This window comes from Miniopterus schreibersii (genome assembly GCF_964146895.1).
Source record: "Miniopterus schreibersii genome assembly, chromosome: 16".
NCBI lineage: Eukaryota > Metazoa > Chordata > Mammalia > Chiroptera > Miniopteridae > Miniopterus > Miniopterus schreibersii.
The window spans coordinates 18,550,001-18,573,688 of NC_138116.1; the positions used below are offsets into that span (position 1 = coordinate 18,550,001).

A 23,688-nucleotide genomic window follows, 5' to 3' on the forward strand; every position below is an offset into this window, starting at 1 on the left:
CAAATGAGCCCTGGCAAGGAAAGGGTTAGCCAAGGTGAACTGCTGTTAGGCAACACCTGCAGGATACATTTCTGGAGAATAGGCTTTAGTGGCCCTGAGGACGGAAAGCTGAGAGGAGATTTGCCACCACTACAAGGGAAGAGCTGAGATTAGACACTAGGCAGAACTAGAAAGCACCGGATCAGGGGAGGAGAGAAAGTGGGTGTCTCATCACCTCTTTGATAGCTGGAAGTCCCAGTCTGCCTTCTCTGGCCTTTCCCCTCTCTACCCACATCCCTTATAAGTTGTGGGGTTAGTCCTTGATCTCCAAGGCCCCCCGTCTACACAGGCCTCAGCTACCCGGATAACATTCCATTGACTCTGGATACAATCCCAGAGACAAGTTCAGGCACCCAAGCTCAAGTGAGGTTTGGAGCTGAGTAATCAGCTGCTAGGGCTATGCAGACATTTTGTCGGGAGCAACCAGCCCCCCACCTCTCTGTGCACAGAGGATTTGGGGGTGGGGGAGGAGCAGGCTGTCACTCAGTGTCTTCCCAGCCCCCTCCCACCACCACATTCTCCCTCTTCCCACCTGCAAGTAATTTGGCCAATGGGAGGGCAGTTAAGATCGCCGTGTGGAATCCCTCTAGATATGTGTGCGTTTGCTGGGGACGGGGCTACCTCCTTTCCCCCCAGACCTTGGGTGCCCTTTTCCTCGTCACAGGAGCAAATTACTTGTAATTATCTCACATTGAAAGCCTTCAGGAGCTGCTCCCAAAATTGCTTTAATTGAATTAATTGAATCTCATTTTGTTGGGGGAGAGAATGGGGGGCATGTCTTAAAATAGCATATGGGGAGAGGGAAGGGAAGCCCGGAGTCAGCTTTCCTGTGGCTGAGACCCTTGTAGGGGAGAGAATGTGCCCTGGACTCTCCGTTTCCACTTTCCAGTCTCAGCTGATTTTCCATGCCCAGTGCTTTTAACACCTTGCCTGGCTCTTGCTCTCATAAATGGTGGTGACCAGAGGTGCGTGGAGTTCTCCAGTGCCCAGCCCCATTCCTCTTCTCTACCCTCCGGAGGCAGATGGGCCGGAGCAGAGAGGTGAATGTGTGGCTGTGGCAGTATGAACTCACCCTCACCGTGACCCCTCCTCCCTGATAATCATGCAGCGGCTATAAATACCATTTATTAAGTGCTCACTATGTTCCAGGCATGGTGTCAAGCACGTTACAAGCACTATCTCATTTCATCATCACAAACACACTGGGGAGCAGGTGCTACTAGTATTCTCATCTTAGGGGGGGATAAACGAGGCTCAGAGAGAGGTGAAGTCACTTGTCAAGGGTCACACTGTAGGCTGAAACTCTTTGGAGGCCAAAGGCCCCCCACCCTTTCAAATATGTTTGTATTGATTTCTTTTTTTAGAGAGAGGAAGGGGCAGGGAGGGGGCATCCATTAGTTGTCTCCTGCATGGATCAACCTGAAACCTAGGTATGTGCCCTGACTGGGAATCGAACCAGTGATTTTTCCATACACAGGACAATGCCCAGCCCACTGAGCCACACCGGCCAGGGCGAAAGCCCTCATTCTTAACCACTTGGTCTTGTCCTCCCTCCCTTACTGACCCAATTTTTCCAGAGGGATGTCCTCATGAGAAGAAACCTCAGGTTTCCCTCTACAGCTCAAATGGCTTGGGGGGGGGGGGGGGAATAGAGCTCCTCCTCCACTGGGTTCCAGTCCCATCATCACCCAGGAGCTCAGGGAAACTGAACGGCTCCCAAGTAGAAAAGGACTCCCATTCCCACTGGAAAGGGCAGACGGATGAGAGTAGGAAAGGAGGAGATGCTGTCAGCTCAGCTGGCCTCTGGCTGGGAGAGCAATTACACTCCTGCTACTTAACTTTACAACCCCGGCTGTTGTTTTAACGATGCGACTCGTGTTTGGCTGTCCAATTAATCTCGCCTTTGGAGGCTTTCCGAGATGGGGCGGTAGATCTTATCTCTGGCTTGTGGAAAGAGGAGTAGTGTGCAACCTGCAGTGGGAGGAACAGCAGCCCCGAGGGCCTGTGGCCTCAGAGAAGACCCAGAGGATGGATCTGGGGCAGGGTCCATTGAGAGCCAGTGGGAAGAGGGGAGCCAGGGGTGGGGGGGAGGCATTGGTGATGAGGAAGAGGTTTCTCCTCCTGGCACCTTCATTCTTCACTGCTCCTGGATCTTGGCTTTGGCTGCCCCATGCCATTTGCCATCCCCAGGGGAACCCTCCATGTGTGTTTTGGGAAATGTGGGGGGCCACTGATCCAGAACAGGGCCTAGGAGGGACAGATTGCAGACCTTCTCCAGGGATGGGGGACTTCCACTGAGTTTCACACCTCCCTACTCTATACATGACTCCAATTTGGGCCTTTCTCTGGCCCGTGAGGTTGACTCAAAGTGCTCGAATGGTCTTTCCAGACCGGGTGGGTCCTGAGTGCCTGGGAACAGGTTTAGGCAGTAAGAGGAAAGCTGGATTTGGAAGCATTTTTCCTGGACTTGGAGGCCCCTCCCCCAACCCTTCCAGTCAAGCTGGGCTGGATTCCCTGAATTATTGGCTGCCCTTGTCCTCAGCCCCCTGCCACTGGGTGCTGTGTGTGTGGTGGGGTAGGGTGGCCATGAGTCTACCAATGGGTCCAGGCCTAGTTAGAGCCCCTCGACTATGCGCGCACGGCCCTCTGTACATCTGAGAGCCTCACACCACAAGTGGCTGGCCACTTGTCAGGCTCCCCTGTTAGCCTGCAGTGTCTGTCTCTAGGTCACCTTGGTATCCGTTAGCCCTCAGGGTCTGCCTAAATCACCTTGGTATCTGGGGATCTAACAGAGCAGAGGCTCTACAAATGTTTGTTGGATGGAGAAGTCTAGTTCCTTCTGGGGTTTTCTTCTCCGCCTCCTCCTCCCCTTTCCCCTAGGCGGGCTGAGGCCTTTCACCCTCAAGGAGCACACCTTTCTCAGGGGTGGACTGGATTGGTTCAGTGGGTATGTCCTCTCCCAGGGTGAGCAGGGGCTCTCTCTGGGCTGAAGGTGGGGTACAGGGGGCTGTGTAGTGCATGGCTCCTTCCGGAACTGGGCCAGGAGAGACTTTGCTGGTGAGGACCATTCAGACTTTGGTCATTCCCAGCATTAGCATCGTCCAGTTTCACACTGGAGCATTATGAAAATATAGACATTATTAGAACATTCCAGAGCTAGAGCCACAGAGCTAGTTAGTGGCAGAGGCAAAACTAGGCTTCAGTCCCTCTAGTTCAAGGCTGGAAGAGTCAGATAGAAGAGAACAGAAATGAGCAGCCAGCCCCAGAAGTCAGGAAACAAACAGAGCCAGGACCCAGGTTTTTGTACAAACTTTAATCTCTGGAAGCTCACTGTATGAGGGATGATAGCAAGAGCTTGGGGATGCTAGTCAGAGTGGTTATAAATGTATTTCATTTAGACAGAGACAGCTGTGAGGAGCTGAATTGCTGGGGTGTCTCTACTTACACTCATCCAGAGAGCCTATTTATCCAAATTCTGCCCAAAGGGTTACCCTACTGTGTTCCCAAGAGTATGTGCATGTGGAGTTGTTAGGTATGGGGGGGGGTGCTCAATAAATACCCACTGAATTATAAGGATAATTGAATCCATTATCTACTCAAAATGGTAGACATGGGGAAAAGAGGGCTTTTAAAGGAAGAAAACATAAATTACCCATAGGTCTACAAAGTCCACATTTTCAGCATTCCTCTTTCCTCACAGGGGGGTGAGTAGGTGTATCAGTTATCGGGTCATGGGCTGACCTCCAGGAAAAATTGGTGGGCGAAACCTGATGGTGGTCAACTTGAAGACTGGATATCCACCTCACTTCTGCTCTTGCTCGCAAATGGGTTGAGCAAGGTCCAAGGCATACAAAGGAAAAATACTCAGTGCTTCTTGCTGGTTTTGACCCCAGGCTGTGGTGGGACTGCAGTCTTTTCAAGGAAGGGGTGGCAAGACAAGGGTTCCTAGGAGCAGTCTGAACTCTAGCCAATGACTCTCTCCAGAGCCTTTGTCCAGCTGAAGGGAAGGTATACAGTCCATGGTAGTGGTGGGGAGCAGTAGCTACGACCGAAGTTCTTTCTTAGGCTCTTTGGGTTATGGGGCAAGGGGGACAGGACTCCATCCCATCCTTTTTCTCCTCTAGCTCCTTGTCATCCTGAGAAAACCCATCTGGAGCTGGTTTCCTCCCTGCCCAGAAGGGGTGCAGGTGGGCTGGGAGCCTGACCTACCCTTCCCCAGGCTCACATCATCTGAGGTGGAGCCAGAACATCTGGGGAGTGATGCTGATACCAGGATCCAAAGCTGTTGCCATAACCCCCAGTGGTCAGGGTCCCTGCCTTGGGTAGATCCCAGAGGGATGGCAGGGGTGGGGAGCAGGGAGACAGGGAGGGAGGCCTACTGAGCAAGTCCCCTTCCTGCCCCCCAGAGTTCTGCTTCAGGAGCTTCTTGTATTTGGAACGTTTGTTCTGAAACCAGATCTTTACCTTCAGGGAGAAAAGGGGAAAGAATGGAAGATCAGGTGGAATATATGTGCGCAAGGATGTGACCAAAGTCAAGGAACCCAGCAGTAAGGAGCAGTCCTGGGAGAAGAGCAGAAATTGGAAACACTGCTCCAGTCCTCCACAGCCCTGGATGCCCCTGAGTTCCTGCCTCTGAGCTCTCCCAGTCTGGGTACCCTCCTTTACCTAAACCTACCCCTGCCCCCCCCCAACACCTTTTAATACATTCTGCCAGATTACTGAAGGCCAGCTATGAACACACCCTGGATGACTGTGACAGCAGGGCTAAGGGACTCATCTGTCATTCCCACCCTGGGGGCTGAGTTCCCAGAGAACACACTTAGGAATGGTTAGCATGCAGGAAGGATGGGACTGACCCCACCTGGGTCTGGGTGAGGCCTAGCTGTGCAGCCAGCTGGGCCCTCTCGGGCAGTGCCAGGTACTGCGTGTGCTGGAAACGCTGGTTTAGATGCTGCAGCTGCAGGCTCGAGTAGATGGTCCTCGGCTTGCGCAGCCTCTTGGTGGGGGTCTGGGGGAGCCGCTCCGACGGCTCTGGGGACAGCGGCAGCTTCTCCGAATCTGGGGGACAGCACAAGATGAAGGGTGGGATGGAGGGGGGGGGCGCACAGTTTTATTGGCTCATTTGCATCTCGTTTGCATGTTGGCTTTGGATTAGCACAAAGCCCAGGGACCCGGCTGGTCCTTCTCTACCCTCAACTCCAAGCTCCTTTCAAACCTCACGTCCACTGTGCTCCAAGTGGGACCAGTTGCAGTTCTTGCCCTCAGGGAACTCACACTCTTGTGGGCCCGGTGACCCTAGGAAGAAAACGCCTAGGGCCGGAGCGAGGGCGGGGGAGGTGCCCGCGGCAAGAGGTCAAAGTTCAGCCGGTGGCGGTGGCGCCAGGTTGGGTTGGGTTGGGTAGGGGCGGGGCGGGGTGGGGCAGAAAGGCTCCTTCGAGGGCTGGGCCGAGGCCTGGAGAGGACGGGGGCAGGGCGTTCCAGGCGCGGGGAACTCACGAGCAATGCTTAAAGGAACTGCACAGCGTCTGCGTGGCAGCCTCCACGCTGCCAGAGGAGGGCGGGTCCGAGGGGCTCCGCCGAGCGGCCCCGGCGCCAGTATGAGCACCTCCCAGGGTCCGAGTGCGGAAAGCGCCGGCTGCGCAGGCCCTCCCGGCCATTCCCGGATCCCGCTGCGGTGTGGCCGCGGGAGATCTGGTCACCTCCTGCCCCTGGGCTCGGCCTCCAAGGAATCTCGACAGTGGAACAGCCCGGCCCTAGAACGCTGGGGGCGAGGGGTTCTCCGCTTCCCGATCCGGGCGGTTCCAACCTGCGCCACTCAGTGGGGACACGGAGACCGTTCCACGCAGATGGTAGGGCTGGCGTGGCCCAAGCGGCTGAAATGTCCTCGGGCTTGGGACAACGTGTGTTGCATTCCAGGCAGGTCTCCTGGCCGTCCCAGCGGAGGGGGCGCTTGACCCCGGTGCCAGATGGCTGGGGTGCACCCTTGTTCCACCTCCTCCGCGGTAGTCCTCCTGTCTGGCGCACCCCACACATCAGGTTCAGGGCCCTTGGCCCGCTGCGGTGACCAGTTGCCTTCGCCTCCCCCGCATCCCTCTCCGGTGGGCCCGGGACGCTTTGGGCTTCTCAGATCCACCTCCTCGACCCCCACCTCAGTCAATTCCCAGAAAAACTGTTGGGTTTCCTCTCCGCCCGCGCCTGTCCCGCCTTCACGGCTCCCAACCTACTGCTCCGAGCCCGGGGCCGCAGCTGAGCGACCACCCGCGCCTCTCTGGCTGCATGGACCGGTCATTTTGGAAAATGATGCAGAGAGAGCCTGGGAAGCAGCCCGGGCTCCTGAACTCTCACAGCCCTCAGGCGCCCTAACTCTCCCAGCAGACCCCCGCTGATTCCTTCACTGACAGCTGCCTTTCTCCACACCAGCTAGAGCAAGTCACGACAGGATCTAAGCTGGTCGGGACTATGAAGCCCGAGGGCCTCCCTGAAGGCGCCACTGTCCCGCCAGCTCACCCGGGCAGTGGCACGTAGCTCACTTGGATCCAAACCTCCCCCTGCGGCGGGGGGGTGGACACGGAGTGAGGGCAAAAGGAGGACCCCAAGCCCTCTCCCACACTCCAATCATTCAATCTACAGTAAGCCAAGCCCACCAGTTTCTGTAGAAAAAAGCTACAATCTAGTCTAAGGACAACTGTGGTTTTCGTTACACCCGGGGAAATTCCGTAAAGAAAAGCAACTCTCCACTCCCTTGTCCCTAAACCAAGCAAAGGGAAGGCGGGGAGTGAAGCAAACAGGGCTGAAAACACCATCCCCATTTTTAACAGTTATCTTAAGGACAGGGTTATCTTACTCCCACCCCACCCACTAACACACACTCACACACAAATGTGCCTCCAAGGGATTGTTTGTAGAAACGAGATCATTTGTAGTACACCCTCCACAACGGCTCCTCCTCCAATGAGACTCAGTAGCCTGGGAGAGGCAACCCTAGTTCTGGCACAGAACTTTTGGGGGCTCTGAGGAAGTTCCCTAAAATCCTCTTTTCTGGCCTCATGCAGTGAAAGTCCATTTGCAAGGGCGCAGAGCCTGGAAAACTGGCTGGGTCCTTTGCCCATGCATACCCTTTCTTTGGGCCTCAGTGTGCTTATCTGTACATCAAGGAGGTGGAGCTCCCAAATCTTTAGGGTCACTCCTAGTTCTGATGTTTATGAGCTTCTGTGTCTCAGCAGAGTGACAGAAGGCAAGGAAGATGTCTTGGTCCTGGGCTGACTCCAGCGAAGTCACCCAGTGGAAGTGCAACCTTGGAGGAAACTGCCAAAAACAATTGTGGGGGAATTAGGTGGGAGGCAGCGAGTGCAGGGGACCTGAGGTCTCAGCTGGCAGCCAGTACAGGTGGTGTATGTATAGTGTTGCATGGGTTCTGTCCATGCAAGGACCAGGACCAGGAAGACAGCTTCTTGGCTTCTTTGATGACCTCCAGTGAGCACTTTCTCAGGAGCTCAAAGTTGCTCTAGGCAATGGGAACTGGGGCCTAAGCTACCCCAAGGGCAAGAGGCAAAGATGACAGAGGTGGCCCGCTTCTTTGGCTGGAAGGCTGTGGTTTACAATGAGAGAGACTGCCTGACCCACCTGTGGCTATATTCTTAGAACAATGGATGATAGAGTCCTAGCCCCAGATTCTCTCAGGTCAGCTTCCAGTCTCAGTCAGACACTTTGGGCAAAGTCCAGGGCAAGAGGGAAAAGGGGCCCCCAAATAAGCCCCCACTTCTACTGCCCTCCAGCTGGGACCTGATTTCTATTTTTCAGGCTTTGGACTTGAGCACTGTTTTCTAAGACAAAACCAACGCACCGGAGAGGGGCGACCTGGGGAAGGCGCGTGCACGACTGAGAGAATCCCGGGGAAGGGGTTAGGCACCCACATCCACATCTGGATTCTTTCAGTTTTCCGTTACACGTAGGTACACACAACTCCAGGGCTCCAGGGGGTGGGGTAGGGAGCCCCGCTGCGCCGTTTCACACAACTGAAAATCGAAACCAGGTCGATCTTGAAAGGAGACCTAGATCAACTCGCCTCTGCCCCTCCCCCATGCCTCCCGCCCCATCCCTTTGCCCTCCTCCCACCCGCAGAACCCGTGGAATCTAAGGTCTGAATCCCGCTAGCTGCGCCCAACCAGGCGAGGACGAGGTTTAGGGGCGCACAGGAGCAAGACCCCGAAGGTGGGAAGAGCAGCCGCGGCCGGACTTACCTGCCTCCGGCTCCTGCTGAGAGGGCGCCGTGGGTTGCTGGCAGGGCAGGTAGGCGTCGTCGGGCGTCGTCAGCCCGGGGTAGGGATAGGGCAGGAGGTGGCCGTATGGCCCAGAGTAGGGCAAATCGGAGGCGGCTGCGGTTGCGGGGGACAGGCCTAGTGGGTAGGCAGCCACTACCGATGGGACGGGGGCGGTATCCGGGAAGGCGGCTTTGGAGGCGTCGGGGCCAGGGAGGGGACAGGGCAAAGAGGACATTGCGGCCGGGCGGGGGCAGAAGGGCCTAGGCCATGACCCCGCACGTAGTTCGCTCTTGTCTGCCAACTCTCTCTTTTCCGAGCCTCGGGCGTTGGGGCCGAAGGAGCCCCACAGCTAGCTTCCCCTACACTCAAGATCCCGGGGAAAGTGTCTCTCTGCGCCTCTTCCAGCGGAGAGCGCGCGCCTGGGAAAGGGGTTCCGGGGGGTTGCCCCCATGGCTTTTCCCCTCCCCCCTAAGTCCATGGGGGCCCCCCTCTTCTCGTTCTCGGGTTCAGTTCCCGGGACCCGACGGGGGCCCCGCCCACTTAGACGCCCCGGATTGGCCACCGCTCGCGGTGACCTCACAGGGGCCTGGAGCCAAGACCCGCCCCCCGGGGCAGCCTGCGGTCGGGAAATTCAGAACTAGGAGCTGCGAGGGGGCGGTGCGCACGCTCTCGGCCCAGCGATCCTGGGGTCCTCTCCGAGAGGAAAGCCTGGGTTGCTGGGCGATTGGGCGGGCGGTCTGGGAGCTCCGTGGTCATGAAGGCAGAAACGGAGGGTGCAGGCAGGTTGTGACGCCCAAGGGGCAAAGGGAGCACCTGGGTGGCGGAGCGCTGCGTCGGCGGGGGCGCAGGGAACCTGCCGCGCCCTCTCCCACCCTCGGGGTCTGACCCTGCCGTCAGGGACCTGCGGGGCAGTAGCGAACAGACCGACAGCGCGGGCAGCTTATTCAACGCGTCGGAATGCGTCGCTGCGGAGCGCCGGCAGTTTGTTGGTAAACAGACGCCTGGTCCTGGGAGGAACCGCCCGGCGCCGAGCCTGCCCCGCACGCACCCGGCGCGCACGCCCCCGCGGGGCGCCTTCAGCCGGGCTGGCGGAGACCGCGGCGACACCGCCTCACCACTCCCCCACCCGCCCGATCCTGCTTCCGCTTCCGGCAGTGGCCCCGTACGGTTGCGACACCGCAGCTCCTGCTGGCCCCTGAGGCCGCGAGTGGGATCCGCAGTCTGGGCTTCTGCCCATGTGACGCCCCGCCTTTCCCCTGGCGCCCAGTGAGGCTGAAGCCGTGCTCGAACTGGGACAGAATTCGGGAGTGGGAGGCTAGTCTAGTTTGATGGCTCCTGGGAGGGCGTAGGAAATGCAGCAGGCCTGGCCCAGTGGCCGCATTTCAGTCTGTGTGCAGGACCTGCCTCTAAACATTAGTGCCCAAGACCTTGGTGCAAGCATCTGTGACCACGTGTACTCAACAGAGACTCCATTCAAATACAACATACACTCGCATATACCAATAAACAGGTGTCTAAATGATGTTCACCTTAGCATCCCTCTAAGAACAGAGAGGTTCCTTTATGCATCTGCAAGAACAGAGTATAGGCTCTGACGTATACGCATCTACGAACCCAAAGACGAATAGCAATATCCCTGAATAAAAGCACTGTATTGTCTCTTACACAGACCCACGACTATACATGCCGAATTGCAGGTGTACACGCTTGAAAGTACAGAAAATCCAAGCATATAAATGCATAGGCATGTGTACCTACCATTTAAGAGCTATCTGTCCACACACATCTAAGCTGCTTCATGTCAGAGGAGAAACATACACCCCCAAACCCACCGGTCCTCACCATACCCATATACACACCTCTCACTTGAATATGCTACTCAAGCAGGCGTATTCATGTTGGGACATACACACACACTCTCATTATCAGGACTCAGTGAAGACAGCAGTCTTAGAATTGGGTGGGGGAGCGTAAAGATCGGAGAATGAGGGAAGCTTGAAAGAGGACGAGAAGGCACTGGGAGTGGCCAGCTCAGGTCTCCTTGGAGAGACAGAAAGATCAAAGGGGCGTGCATGGGTGGATGAACCCCCAAGTCAGGTGTCCCTGGGGAGGGGTAGGAAGAGCAGGTCAGTTTCAATCTGGAGTCCCCATAGGATGGATAGAGAAGAGTTTTCCCAAGAAAACACATCTGTGGCACCTGGTACCTGAAGTTTTGGAGCTTCAGGAAAAGGAGCTCTGTGTGGGAGACCTTCCTCCGGGTAGCTGGAGAACCCGCACCCTTTCATCCAACAGGGTATGCAATTGAGAAATGTTATTTCCACATAGGCCCACCTTTCCCCCCTTTTTACCCAACTCTGCCATTCCACCATCTCCTTAGAACTGGAGCTATGAACTTACAAGGATCTATCCTTCCAAGCCTTCCATTCTGCTACCATCATCTTCCTCTGGAAGGAGGCAGCCACACAACGGTGCCAGGAGCTATGATGGGTTCCAAGGACAGCATCTCAGAGTGCACCCAAGGAAGACAATGCTCTTTGGAGTGTGGTTGGCTGTCAGGGAACATTTCACAAAGCAGGTGCTTCTGAGGTGGAACTGAAAGTGTGGATGGGAGGACACTTCCTCTCGGGGCCATGTACCCTGTGTCCTTTCTGTGTGGGACCTAGCAAGAAAGGGCAGGGTGGGTTTTCCAGCAGGCCTCTGTCCTGGGCATCCCCCAAAGCCAGGAGACCCATAGTGAGAGCCTCTTTAAGTTCTTAGGGGGCTTTGCCGATCTCATGCAGGATCCTCACCCCCATGCACCAGTAGGAAACACCCTGCAGCTCTTTTGAATTTATGAAACACAGTATCCGATCCTTGTGCATCTTCACACAAAAACCTGTGAAGTCAGTACTATTATCCCCAGTTAACAAATAAGGAAACCTCTCTCTCCATCACCACCTCCCTTTTGGGGGCTCCCTCTTCCAAACGCTGGAGGATGCACGGCCAGGGGCACCCCATTGGGAAACCTCTTCCCAAGGGAGAAGCCCTCTCTGGGCAGGTGCAGTATCTCACCAACCTGGGGAAGGGAGAAGTGGGGAAAGGTGGGAGGGGTGGGGGTCGGAGCTAGGAAGAGCCTGAGTGTGTGTTTGACCAGAGGGGAGGGAGGGCTGGCCTGAGAAGCCTGAGGCCCGGGTTCCCATTCCAACTCAACCTCCAGATGGGTCAGCCATTTCCCATCTCTGAGACTCATTTTATCCAGACGGGATAAAAGGAGGGAGCTGTACTTAAGATCTCCAAGCTTTTGTCATTTGCTTTAGAATGAATGGCAAAAAAAAACACAAATGCCAAAAGGAATCCGAGGAGAGGGAGGGTGGGAGGAAGGAAAAACAAAAGGAACGCTCTCCTGTCGCTATCGACATCTCAGCTTCTAGGTGGTCACAAAGCCAGAAGTGGCTCTCCCAGCTTTCTTCCCAAGGTCGTCTCCGTTGGAGAAAGGAGCTCGCTTGGAGAAGCCCAGCACAGACGGGAGGCCCTGGGAGCCGACAGCGGAGTCCTGAGCGGGGGACCCCGTGCCGCCGCGGTCTTGGGAGTCGCCTGGGGCGTGGGGACTGGATCTGAGAGATCCGCGCGGTGCGCGGTGGTGTGCAGGCTCTTCGCGGGTCGCGGGGCAAATGCAAATCCCACCCGATCCAGACACGATTCTTCGCGCAGAATAAGCGCCCGCAGCGGTGGGATGTGTACCTTGCTTGAAGTCACCCCAAGTTCGGATTCTCTCTCGAAGCGGGGGAACTCCACCCGAGCCAGTGCCGCTTCCCGATACCCTAAACACGCGGTGGGCGCGGGGGGCTCTCCCGCGGCCCTGGGCTCGGTAGCCGGCGGCAGGCAAGCTCCTGAGCAAAGGCTCCGTCAACGGCGGGCGCCGGGCGCCCGGGGCTGTAACCCAAGCAGTCTACCCACGTTGCACCTGTGGGGATCCGCCCGGGTGAACAGAGATTCCCGCGGGACCCCAGCCCTTGGCGCTCCGTGGCCAAGGCGGGCTAATCCCCTCCCTTTCCTCTCCAATCCACCCACAGTCCCCAAACGAAATTGAGCGTAGCTTTATCTGTTCCCAGCGGATTTTAAGTCCTATTTGGCGGGGCTTTCGTAGTAACTGGGTTTGGGGAAACTGTGAATAATTCGGTTTGGGGGGGGGGATGGAAGGAATCCTCCCTCCGCTCGGCCCACGTTCGTCGAGGCCCTGGGAAGGAGCCGTCCGTAGAGGCCTGCGTTTCCCCACCCCCACACCCCCACCCTACCCCCATTTCACTTTTCCTGAAATTTTAAATTATCGCGTTTCCTTTCTTCTATGCGCTGGAGCGGTTCATGGGCGCCCGCGGGGCGGCGGGCGGGCTGTGAGGTCACCGCGGGCTCGGCCCTGGGCCTCGCCGGCGCTCACCTCCGCGCTCGCCCGGGCGCTTTCTCCGCGGTGGGCGCGCGGCCTTGGAGAATCTCCCACAGGAGGAGGAGGCGAGAGGCCTGGGGTCAGCGCCGCCGGACCCGCAGGCTCCCCACGAGGGCCTCGGGCACCGTCTTCGGCAACACTTCCCGTGGGGTCTTTCCTTCCCTTTCGAGCCTCAGCCTCCGCTCCAGGAAAAATCTTCGATTTGGGATCGACCGGGCAGTTTACGCATGTATACGAAATCGCCAAGCACGTTCAGGACAAAACAAAACTAGGACCACTGTTGGATCAAGTACACCCCCTCCCAGCAGAAAATGGTTAACAAAGAAATGGAGCGGGGTTGAGGGTGCGGTGGCGGCGCTGCCCAGCGCCAGGGAGCTGGACTCGCCCGAGCGCGGGAGCCAGGAGAGGTCGGGCGTGGGGGTCGCGTGGGCGCGGGGCTCCCGGCTGGGAGAGGGACCCTGGGCCGGGCGTCCGGGCCGCGGACCCGGCGGGCCTGCGGAGGAGCCGCCCCGGAGCCGGGCGGGAGGGCTGAGGGACGGCGGGGACCGCGAGCCAGGCGCCCGGGGCTGGAGGGGCGGGGGAAGCGGAGAGCTGGCGGGAGGCCCCGAGGGCAGCCCGGCTGCAACGAATTCCCGGCGCCCCGAACGAAGGCAGCTCGGCCGGCTGCCGCAGACCCTGCCAGACCCCGGCACCCACACTAGGGCGTTCCGCCGAGGCCTCCATCGCCCGGCCCCGGTGGAAGCGGGGACAGGACGCGGCCGGGTGGGGATGTTCATCCAGCGGGCACCAACGAAGCGAGTGTGCGCGCGGGCACACGCGACACCGTACAGCACACCTACCCCCACGCACAGATGCACACTCGCCTGGCCCAGCAGCCAGCACACTCTCCATAGCAACTACACAACACCCAGAGCGCGCACGGCCACGTCACACACACACAACACACACGCAGGTACACGCAGGCATTACTCACACCCGCCCCTCCGGACCCCCTGGATTCGCGCAAGGTCCATGCGGCTGGGGTTATTGGTTTCGCTTTCTGACTCTCCGACTCTTTGGAGCTCCGGACTTTTTTGTTTTGTTTTGTTTTAATAAGAAAAAGTGGGTCGGCTTCCTGCACCCTAATCTGGGCTGCGAGTCAGGGAGAAGAGGGCAGCTTTATCTGGCTGGGCTGGGCCTGGGAGAGTGAGGGGACTATTGCCTTGGGGGGGGGGGGGGAGCAGCCGGCCACGTGGGTGCCGCAAAAGCACCCGGACCCGCACCCGCACCCGCACCCCCTTATCCCCAAAGTGAGAAAAATAATCATAAGTACAAAAAAAAAAACCCCAAACCCGCAGCCTTTCCCTCCGTGTCCTGCCGCATTGGCCTCCAGCTGTCAGGCCTGATGGGAGGGGAGGGGAGCCCGGGTGGGGGTTGGTGAGAAGCAACTCCATCCCACTCCCACTCCACCCCCACGCTTCCAGGCTCTTCCAAACCCTCGCCCACCAGGCTCAGCTGTGGGGGGCGGGGGCGCTAAGCTGGGAGGTGGGCCGGGCCCCACTCTGGCTGTTTGGCTGTTTAAGGAGGGGAAGGTGGCTCGTGCGCGCCTCTGCCCACATCTAACCTCCCTCATCAGTCACCCTCATTAATTCCTGATGGTAAAGGCTCACACACTGGAAGTTCAACTGCTGCCTGGGAGAGGCTGGAAGACAGGCAAATGGGCAGGAAAGGGGGAAGGGTTTGCACTTGCTAGCTGCACCACTCAGCAAGGGCAGAGGAAGGGCGGAGAGGGGACCCCAAGGAGAGGAATGTCCCCTCTACAGTGAGGGTAAGAAAAGTAATATCAATAATGGATAATATTTATTGCGGGCTTGTGTACTGTGCTTTACATGCATTTCCTCATTGAAAGTGGCAAACAATCTTGCGAGAGAGTCCTATCATCCCCCATTTTACAGATGAGGAGACTGAGGCACAGAAGAGATGTGTGTAGGGTCTAAACCCACTTGGTTGGAAGGTAAGAAAGTGGGGAAAAAGCTGAGACTGAGAGTCAGGAGGTTCCACACTGGAGGGCCTCAAACACAAACCAAGAACTTAGAATGGGGCAAATGGGCAGTGAGAGGACCAGGATGGGAGCTGAGGCTTCCCAGGAGCATCTTGGGACTGCAGTGGACTTGAAAGGCAAGAGTCACAGAGAGCCCAGTTAGGAGGCTGTTGCAAATAGGTCAAGTGTGAAGTGAAGAGGGAGGGTCCAGCAGGTTGGCAGCAGAGGCAATGGAAAGGAGGAGAAGCATGAAAAGGGTGGCCCAAAGACAAGCTACTGGGCCTGGTGACTGTACAGGAAAAGGGTAGAGGCAAGAATGACTCTAAAGTTCCTGGCCTGGGCAACCACAGGAGCCCAGGGAAGAAGCCAGGTGTTTGGTTCAAAGATTCAGGCATTTGATGAGCGATGGACCATGGACCAAGATTCTAGGTTTGGATGCTCCAGCAGGCAGCCTGCCACTCTGGTTTCCCTCGGGTGCCCCTGCACAGGTGTCTTTCTGGGGGCCTTGCCAGGGTGCACAGGTGAAACTTGCATATATGCAGATGTATGCAAATTAGACTAACCCTGCCTGGGCCCTGAGCCAAGAGCCAGGAGAGGGGGAGGGCTGCCCTAGCCCTGACTCACCCTCTGACATGCCGCCTGGAATGCCACCTCCCCAGCTGGGCTTCCTCCAACTTGGGAAACTTGCTTCTGGAGTCACCCTGAAGCTCAGGCCTAGAAGATCACAAGCCTGGAGGACCTGGGGGTTTGAGGGACTTTCTAAATCAGAGTAAGGCTTTATTCTGAGCCCTCCTTGCAAAGAAGCAGTGAGGGGGGGTCATAGGAAGAATACCTAGGTAATATGGCTTTTATAAGTATACAACCTATGTCACTCCCTAAAGCATTTTTCACATAATAACTTCATTGGGGCCTCAGTAACTTGTGAAGTAGGTGGTTTATTAGCCCCATTTTACAGATAAAGATACTGAGACCCATGTCATGAAGTGCTGTGTGTACTGGATATTCATTGAGGCCTTCTGTTCCAGAGCCCTTTGTACTACTCTTTGGTTGGTGCTTGGCTGAGGGAAGAGAAAACTAATTCCAGAATCTGAGGCTCCATTTGGGGAACTGCTGATCCTCAGGTATCCAGATAGTCATGGGAAAGAGGACTCTAGTACTCTCCCCAATAACTTGATCAAGTAAGTGGACTCTTGTTTCTAGACCTCAGGTCACACAGTCCCATCTGGCTGGACTGTGCCCTCCACTTCCAGCTCCTTTAAGACTCACCACATTCAATACTCTTCTTTTCAGCACCTACTAGGTACAGGGCCTGTGCAGGGCACTGTGGGAGATCGGCCTAGGACCCAACAGTGTATTTGGCAATTTCTATGTATTAAAATTGTGTGTGTGGGGGAAATGTATAAAGAAGAGTAAATTAAAATGCATACATGCAGAGTTAAGAAATGCTTATAAACTAGATACCCAGCTCAAGAAATAGGACTCTGCCAGTTCGCTAGGACCCACCCTGAGTGACCCTCCTGGTTCATAATTCTCTCCTCCACCTGCTACCCCAGCCTGTGTGTTAACACTTCCCTGCTTTTCCTTACAGCTATATCACCTATATCTGCTCACTTTCACCTGTTGAAGAACTTGAGACCAATAGAATCAGACTGTAGATGGATTCTTGCTTTCCTCACTGGACAGTTCATTGATTCTAGGACATCCTCTCCTGACTTCCTTGTCTGGGACTGCAACCACCCCTCGTTTCCCTGGAGCATGTGATCAGCTGCATTATCCCTCCCAGATGCTCTCGGGAGGGTCAGCTGCACGAGGGCAGGGATGGGGTCTTCTGCCTTGGTGAACACAGTGCCCAGCACAAGGCCAGGCTCTGAATGAATGAATGAATGAATGAATGAATGAATGAATGAATGAGGAGTGAAAAGGCATACCACTGTTTACATTTATGAGAAGTCCCAGGGGCAGATGTGATATGGGAGGCCACAGGGTGACAGTCAGGAGGTAAGCTCCTACCAAAGGGTCCCTTCTCCTTTCCTCCCCTCCCGTTGCTCCTCAGGGAAAAAAGGCCATAAATGAGAGTGTCTCCCTAGATCCTGACCCTTTGCACAGCACAGCCAGGTGCCGGGAAAAGCACACTAGCTTGGGAGCCAGGCAGAGCTGAATTCTAATCCTGCCTCCACATCTTACTGACTTGGGCAAATAAAACTTCCCCATGCCTCAGTTTCCTCATCTGTGCAATGGACATAACAAGCCCAACCTCACAAGATTGTGAAAATTCAGCGCTCTCAGTGACTGGTGCAGAGTAGGTGTTTCACATATGTTAGCTTCCCTTCCCCTTTTTGTTGGCTCTTAGTTCACCCGCAAGGAATATGGCTGTCCCCATCACCTAATCTACCTGGAGGGTACCAGAGCCAACCTGATTAAAAAGCTTTTACTCGAAAAAGAATGGGTGATAGCTGGAGGTGTCACTCCCTGGATAGAAAGCTCCCACCAGGCGGAGACCCTGCCTTCCTCAACTCCTCATCCTCCCTGTGCCTCCCATACCGAGGTGCTCAGAGCAGCCTTCACCCTTCAGCTACTCCTGAAGCCACCCTCAGCTCCTCCTGAGTCCAGGGATGCTTGTGAGGGTCCGGCCCCTTGGCGGCATGTGGAACACTTTCACACTGCGAATCCCAGCTAAGCCTCACCACCCGGGCAGGTGGGGCAAGTATTGCCGTCCCCATTTCACAGATGAAGAAACCGATGATCGCACGGCTCCAGGCCTTGCCCAACATTGCACAACCAGTAAAGGTTCTCTGGGTTTTTTCCAGAGCAACGCAACTGTCTCTGAATGGGAGATGGAGGAGACAGGGATGGCACTGTCAGGAACTGGCTGTTGCATGGACCTGGTGGGGTCCCTGGCCTGTGTGGGAGGGTGGTCTGAGTGGGGCCCCTGTATGATGAAAGGAGTCAAGACTTGGAGAGAATGAAGGCAGCTGCCCCATGGAAAGTAGGCTGTGGGGACTTGAGAATTGACTGCAAAAGTGTGAAGGGCTTCAGACTAATTCTGTGTGACTTTTGAGGCCAGAATGCCGAGAACCCAATGGAAATCCGAGAGATGTAGATTTAGGTTCAGTATAAGGCAGATGTATTTAGTAGAGTTTTCCCAAAGGACACCTCCTCCACCTCTCCTGGGCACTGACTCCTTTACCTTGTGTGGAGTTATTTTACACCTTCCTTCCCCTGCTGGAACAAGGCATTCCAGAGGGCAGGTTTACCCCTCTTTGAGCTTTGCTTCAAAGCCTTTGAGAGTCCTCATTGCTGAAGGCATTCGAGCAGGCGCTGGGGGATGCTCTAAGCTGTTGTTGAGAGCCTGAGCTCCAGAGCAGTGAGTTTGAATCCCAATTCTGCCGCTTGGAGAGGTGGCTTAGAATCTCTGAGCCTCGCTCTCCTTATCTATAAAATGGAGCTAATTGTACCTGCCACACAAAATCATTGCGAGGATCAAACAACACACTGTATGTGACTAGCAAAGTTCAGAGCACATGGAAAGTTAAACGCAGCTTTTCTGATGACGTATGTGGTTGGGATAAGTGCCCACTAATGTCCCTCCGATTCAGACAGCATATGACTCAATTCCATAGGCATCAGGAAAGGAGCTAAGTAGAAATCAGGAAGCAGATGAACTAAACGGAGGAAAACTGGGTTCAAAGAAAACAGAACCCCCAGAGTCCCTAGGTATGCAAAAATGTCCCATAACTTTTCCCGCCTTGCTCTGCCCGCCCTCCTCTCAAGCAAGCCCCTCAGGCCTGGGTTGGGACCTGGTTCCTAGAGAACCTGTGCATCATTAGCCCCAGTAAAGATGCCAAGAGTCCCCAAACAGCCCAGCCCATCCCGGAAGCCTCTCCTCTGCCAAGACCCGGGCCTGAGAGTTCTGACTTTGCTATCACCTGTCCTAACCACAAACCCAAGCCTCTAAACCAGCCAGATGATGTGGCACCTCCTGGAGGGTGGCGGTGGTTCCTGCATTCCAGGCACCTCAGGAGCAGGGCCCCCAGGGCTGCTGCTCCTCAAAGTTTCATGGTCCTTCTTAGCGCTGGAATGCACCTTGGAGGTCTCCAGAGCCAGCAGGTCTCAAATTCTGGAATCAAGAAAGTCTGAAGCGGGCCTGGAAGTCTGCATATTATTTAGCACGCCATGAGAAACTGATTTGGCCCAGTTCCCTTGCCCTCATGGAGAAGCTGAGCCCAAGAGGGAATGTGGCTGACTAAAGATGACATGCTGGACTTGGATGAATGCTTGGCTTTTCAACCCAGCTGCCTGTTGAGGCTCAGTCTCCCAGAGAAGGGGTGGGAAGTTCAGGTGAGCCTGAACCTGTCCCCGGGGTTCCTTCGGAGGAGGTGCTGCCAATGGTATGAGAACCATTCACCCTCTTGGAAATTTCCACTGGGAAAAAGAAAAGAAAAGAATGAAGAACCTTGCACCTGCAGGGGGCCTCCCCAAGGCCAAGGTGTGGGAACAAGCTGGTGGTTGGGGCTAGATCCGTGGGGGGTTACAGAGGCACACATTTGGAAATAGCCATTGCACTGGTGGGAAACTGTGGTCTGATTTGGAATAACCTCTCTATTCACCAGCACCTAACCCACGGGGGCCTATTGACTAAATGGATGATGCTTAATGTTGATTGGACTCAACTGTCTCCAAGGCAACGTGCTCCTCCCTTCAGTGGCAGGGGTCTGGGGACTCAGCAAAGCCTGGAGAACGCCAAACATTGGGCGTTCAGAGCAGAGAATGGCCCTGGAGGTGCAGCCAAGAGGAGGAGGGTGGCAGCCCTGAATGAGACACCTCCTCATTTCCACCCCAAGGGCCAACTCCCATCAGGTCTTAGCCCCAGAGTTCTGTGAGCAGAATGGGTCTCCCTGATGGCGTTCATAATACAGGGATGTTACCTTTGTGACTGTGAGCATGAGGCTAGTGTGGAACTGAGACACTGTGTGTGACACTTTGTGGCGTCATTGTGGCTCTGTGCATTGTGTGGGAGCTGTGTGGCTGTGGGTTACAGGTAACTGTCAGTGTGGCTGTGTGTTTGAGTGACTACGTGAGTAGAAATGGGTACTGCTTGTGCATGGCTCTCCGAGACTGAGTCTGGGTGTGGGTGTGGGCATGTGGCACCTGTGTGGCCGAATGTGGCTCTGTGTGATCTCTGTGCATCTTTGGGTGGAGACAGCTGTGGTGGATGTATGAGACTGTGGGACTCTGTGATGTTGTCTCTGAGTGTATTTGCGAGTCTGGCTGTGTGAGTGTGCATATCTGTGCGACTGCCTGTTGGGTTACTAGCTTCACATGTTGTGTGTGTAGATAGGTGTTGTGCCCTCAACTGTATGTGTCACTGTGTGTCCCTCAGGGACTCAGCTGTGTCACTGTGCATGACTGTGACTGTGTGTGAGACAGCATGCCCCTCAAACCACCTTTCTTAGGTGGCTTTGATGTGGTTGAGTTTCTAGGGGCTATGAGGACGCCTGCCTCACTCTTGATGACTTCAAAAGATGGCTGTCCTTTCCGCCCAGCGGGGGAAAGCCCATTTCCCCCTCCCCCTGACCCCCTCCTCCTGCCTGGAGCAGAGGCCTGTTTGCTTTCCTATTTTTACTGCCTAGGATGAGTTCATGGCCGCAACTGACTCACCACTCTTTCCGAGAGACTTGGGGAAGGAAATGGGGGTTGCTTGGTTGGGGCCTCTGCCCACTAGCCTGGGGACTTTCAGGGCTGGGCCAGGGAAGACATCTGGGTCCACTGTGGGCCGTGTGAATACCTCAAGCTGTTCACCCTCCCTGAGCCTGGAAAGTCAAGGAGCCTTTTTCATTGTCTAGTCCCACATCTCCTGCCCCAAATTAGAGGCCTCTCTCCTTATGTGAAAATCCTTCCCTCCCTTTAGTCACAAGGCGGAAAAGTAAGCCAGAGCTTTGGAGGGGACTTTGACTTCTCACCAAGATCCATGTCACTGCAGGTAATTCAGACGTGGTCCAGTTCAAGCAGTAGGGAGGATGCCTGGACTCAACAACACTGTTTGGGCGCCCCCTGTGGGCAGAGGCTGCCCGGCTGAAGGAGGTAGGACTAGAAAAAGGAAAGCCTGCTCTGGCACAAGGAAGACACAGTCCCTGTCCCCCCAGACTCCCAGTCTTAAGGGGGAGTCAGAGCCCTCCAATACACAGGCTCTGACACAAAGAACAAGGGGAATTCACACCATCGCTCCCTGGACTTGGAGAAGAGTCAGGATCCGAGTCTGAGGAAGAATCAGAGAAGGCTGCTGGAAGGGACTTTGGGGACTTGGTGTAGGCTGGAAGGAAGAGTGCGTCCTGGAGGGAGGACAACTGGGAGGACTTAGGGATGGGACAAATGTAGGAGGTGAGGACAGGTGGGAAGGCCGAGCTGTCCTAACCTTTGTGTGAAGTGATGAGGGCGGGCTTGGACTGGACCCTGTCCACGTGGCAGAGGAAGTGGGTAGGAAGTTCACTTAACAGAGTCTGTGGACAGGGAGTCCCCTCTGGTTGCTCAGGAGGGAGCTCTGAGGCTGGGGGTCTCCTCCCTCCCCTGTCCTAGCCTGGGAGCGAACACCCCAATCACATTCCCAGCCAGTTTGCCCTGCCTGCCCTCATGTTCACCCTGAAAATGCCCCTGCCAGGCTCTTACCAGCCAGTGGCTGAGGCCATGAAAACGTCCCTCCACTCCTGCCCTCCTGGCTTGCTGCCTTGGAGGCTCTTTCCAGGGCCTGGGACTATCTAACTCACCAGAGCCTACCCCTCCACCTGCCTGGCCCTTGCCTAAAACTCCCCCACTTCAAATTTAGGGATGTTTGGACCACCTTTCTGGGGCAATTGAGAAGATCTTCAGACTAAGGAGTCAGGAGGCCAGGTTTAGGGGAATTCACTGGGCAAGGCATTTAGCCTCAGTGTCTCCATCTGCAAAATGGGGGTAATGGCGCCTGCACTGCTGGGTTCCCAGGGTGGGTGGGGAAGGCTCCAGTGAGCTCATGGGTGTGAAGGCCCTGGTGAGCTGTAAATAGTCCAGTGCTCGTGGGAGGCAGGGAAGCTCTGTTATTCCAGCTGGGCCTGGCTGCCCGCATGGAGGGCTTGGCCAGTGTGGGGCTGGGGAACTGTGAGGGTCTCTTTGCCAACTACTGGCAATGGGAGAACTTGAGACTGGAACCCCAATGAGAGCTGGGGGTAGGTAAGACTCTGCAGAAGCCACACCAGGGACAAGTGCTGAGGTGACAGCTGTAGGGACTGTGGTATGAAGGCACTGGGCAAACCATGGACAAGTGACTCTAAAGAAACTGCTTTGGGGAAGGTGGATGAGAAACTTGGGGTCACTGGTGATATCACTCTTAGCTTCTCTGACATCCTCGCCTCTGTCTTCTCTGCCCCTCTGTCCCTAAGCCATGGGGACAGGAGGCTGAACACATTAGCTGGTATAGACCTAGGGGATGTGCTGTGGCTTTTCCTGATTCATGATAAAAAAAAAAAAAAAAAATCTGGGGCTGCAACCAGTTCCCCAGGAGGGTCTTGCTGTATCTTTCTCTAGCCTGTCAGTTCAGACCCTTCTCCTGCCTCTTCCAATGGGCAAACCAGAGCTTTCCATGTGCCCCTCATCCCCTCCAATCCATCTGCCCACTCTCTCCCTCTACATACTCATCTCGGCTTTCCCTCTCTGACATCCTCCCTCAGCCTCAGATCAAGCCCTGCCCTTACCCATTTCTATCCAAGTGACCCTGGTCAAATCACTAATTTTGAACCTCAGTCTTCCCATCTGCAAAATGGGGATAATACTGCCTTTCAGGGTGATGGGAATGAAGAGATACCATGTAACACCGAGCCTACTTCCTGCCCCAGATGAGAGGCTCAACACCTTCACCCTCCCAAGGCCTCAGTTTGCCTTCTACTATTTGCCTCATCTATTGCTTTGTAACAAATCAAAAGTCAGACATTACTGAGTACTTGGCATATTTTTTGTACTGTAACAAGCTCTGGGGAGATCCAGAAAGGGTTCTCTGCCATCCTGGAAACAGTTGCCAGCCTGGGTGGGCAGGTGACATCCACAGACATGGAATATCCACCCACTCCAATAACTGCAAACATGATGCCAGGCCAAGTGAGTAGCAAGGCTTTGGAGGAGACAGAGAATGGTCAGGGTAAGAGTGGTTCAGGGGGTCTTCCTGGAGAAGGGGGCCTTGCAGGACAAGTAGGATAGGCAGAGGTGACAAGAAAAGCAGTATGGACCGAAGGCACAGCAGAAGGATGGTCATGATCTGCTCACTGGGGACACAGGAATAGAGAAAGGGTATGGGAAATCTTGGGAATAAAGACTGAATGGAGAAAGTCAGGCCAGACGATGGAGACCACTGAGAGCTAAGTAGAGGAACTTAGATCAGACACAGTAAAAACTAGGGAGTCAAGTTCTTGAGCAGGGAAGTTAAGGTTGAAAGGGAAGGGATGGGCCTCCCATTTTTTAAGCATTAACTATTTCAGATTTTTGCTAGGAGCTTACTATATGCTTTCCCATTTAATCTCTAAGCAACCCAGTAAAATATGCAGTTATCTCCATTTTACAGATGGGAAAACTGAGACTTAGAGAAGGTAAGTAACTTCCCTAAGGTCATACAATTAAGGAGAAAGTAAGATAACTGAAGTCTGCCTGCCTCCAGAATCCATGCACTTACCAGCACAAGCCAGTTTCCCCCAAAGAGGATGGGGTCAGAACTGGGCAGGACCCTTCTTCCCTGCCAGCCCCCCACTGACCCCTTGGTGGAGCTGTCTATAGGAGCCGGGGGTGTTTGGGGCAAAGGGAGGTAAAGCTGCCTCAGCAGCTACTTATGGGAGAGAGAGGACAGGGACCAGACAGAGGACCACTTGTCTACTGTCACCGCACAGGGAGAAGTCTGGAGAGTCAGGGTGAGTGAGAGAGAACAGTCAGAGGTG

General features: G+C 55.3%; 1 protein-coding gene across 1 annotated transcript; it reads right to left on the minus strand.

The window, feature by feature from the left end:
- Positions 1-3,371: 3,371 nt before the first annotated feature.
- Positions 3,372-8,808, minus strand: DLX4 (distal-less homeobox 4). The gene is made up of 3 exons (XM_081115700.1): positions 8,280-8,808; positions 4,901-5,097; positions 3,372-4,503 (listed from the first exon to the last, which is right to left on the minus strand). Exons 1-3 carry the CDS (start codon positions 8,533-8,535, stop codon positions 4,261-4,263), a joined length of 696 nt encoding a protein of 231 aa, XP_080971826.1. The 5' UTR covers positions 8,536-8,808; the 3' UTR covers positions 3,372-4,260.
- Positions 8,809-23,688: the final 14,880 nt, after the last annotated feature.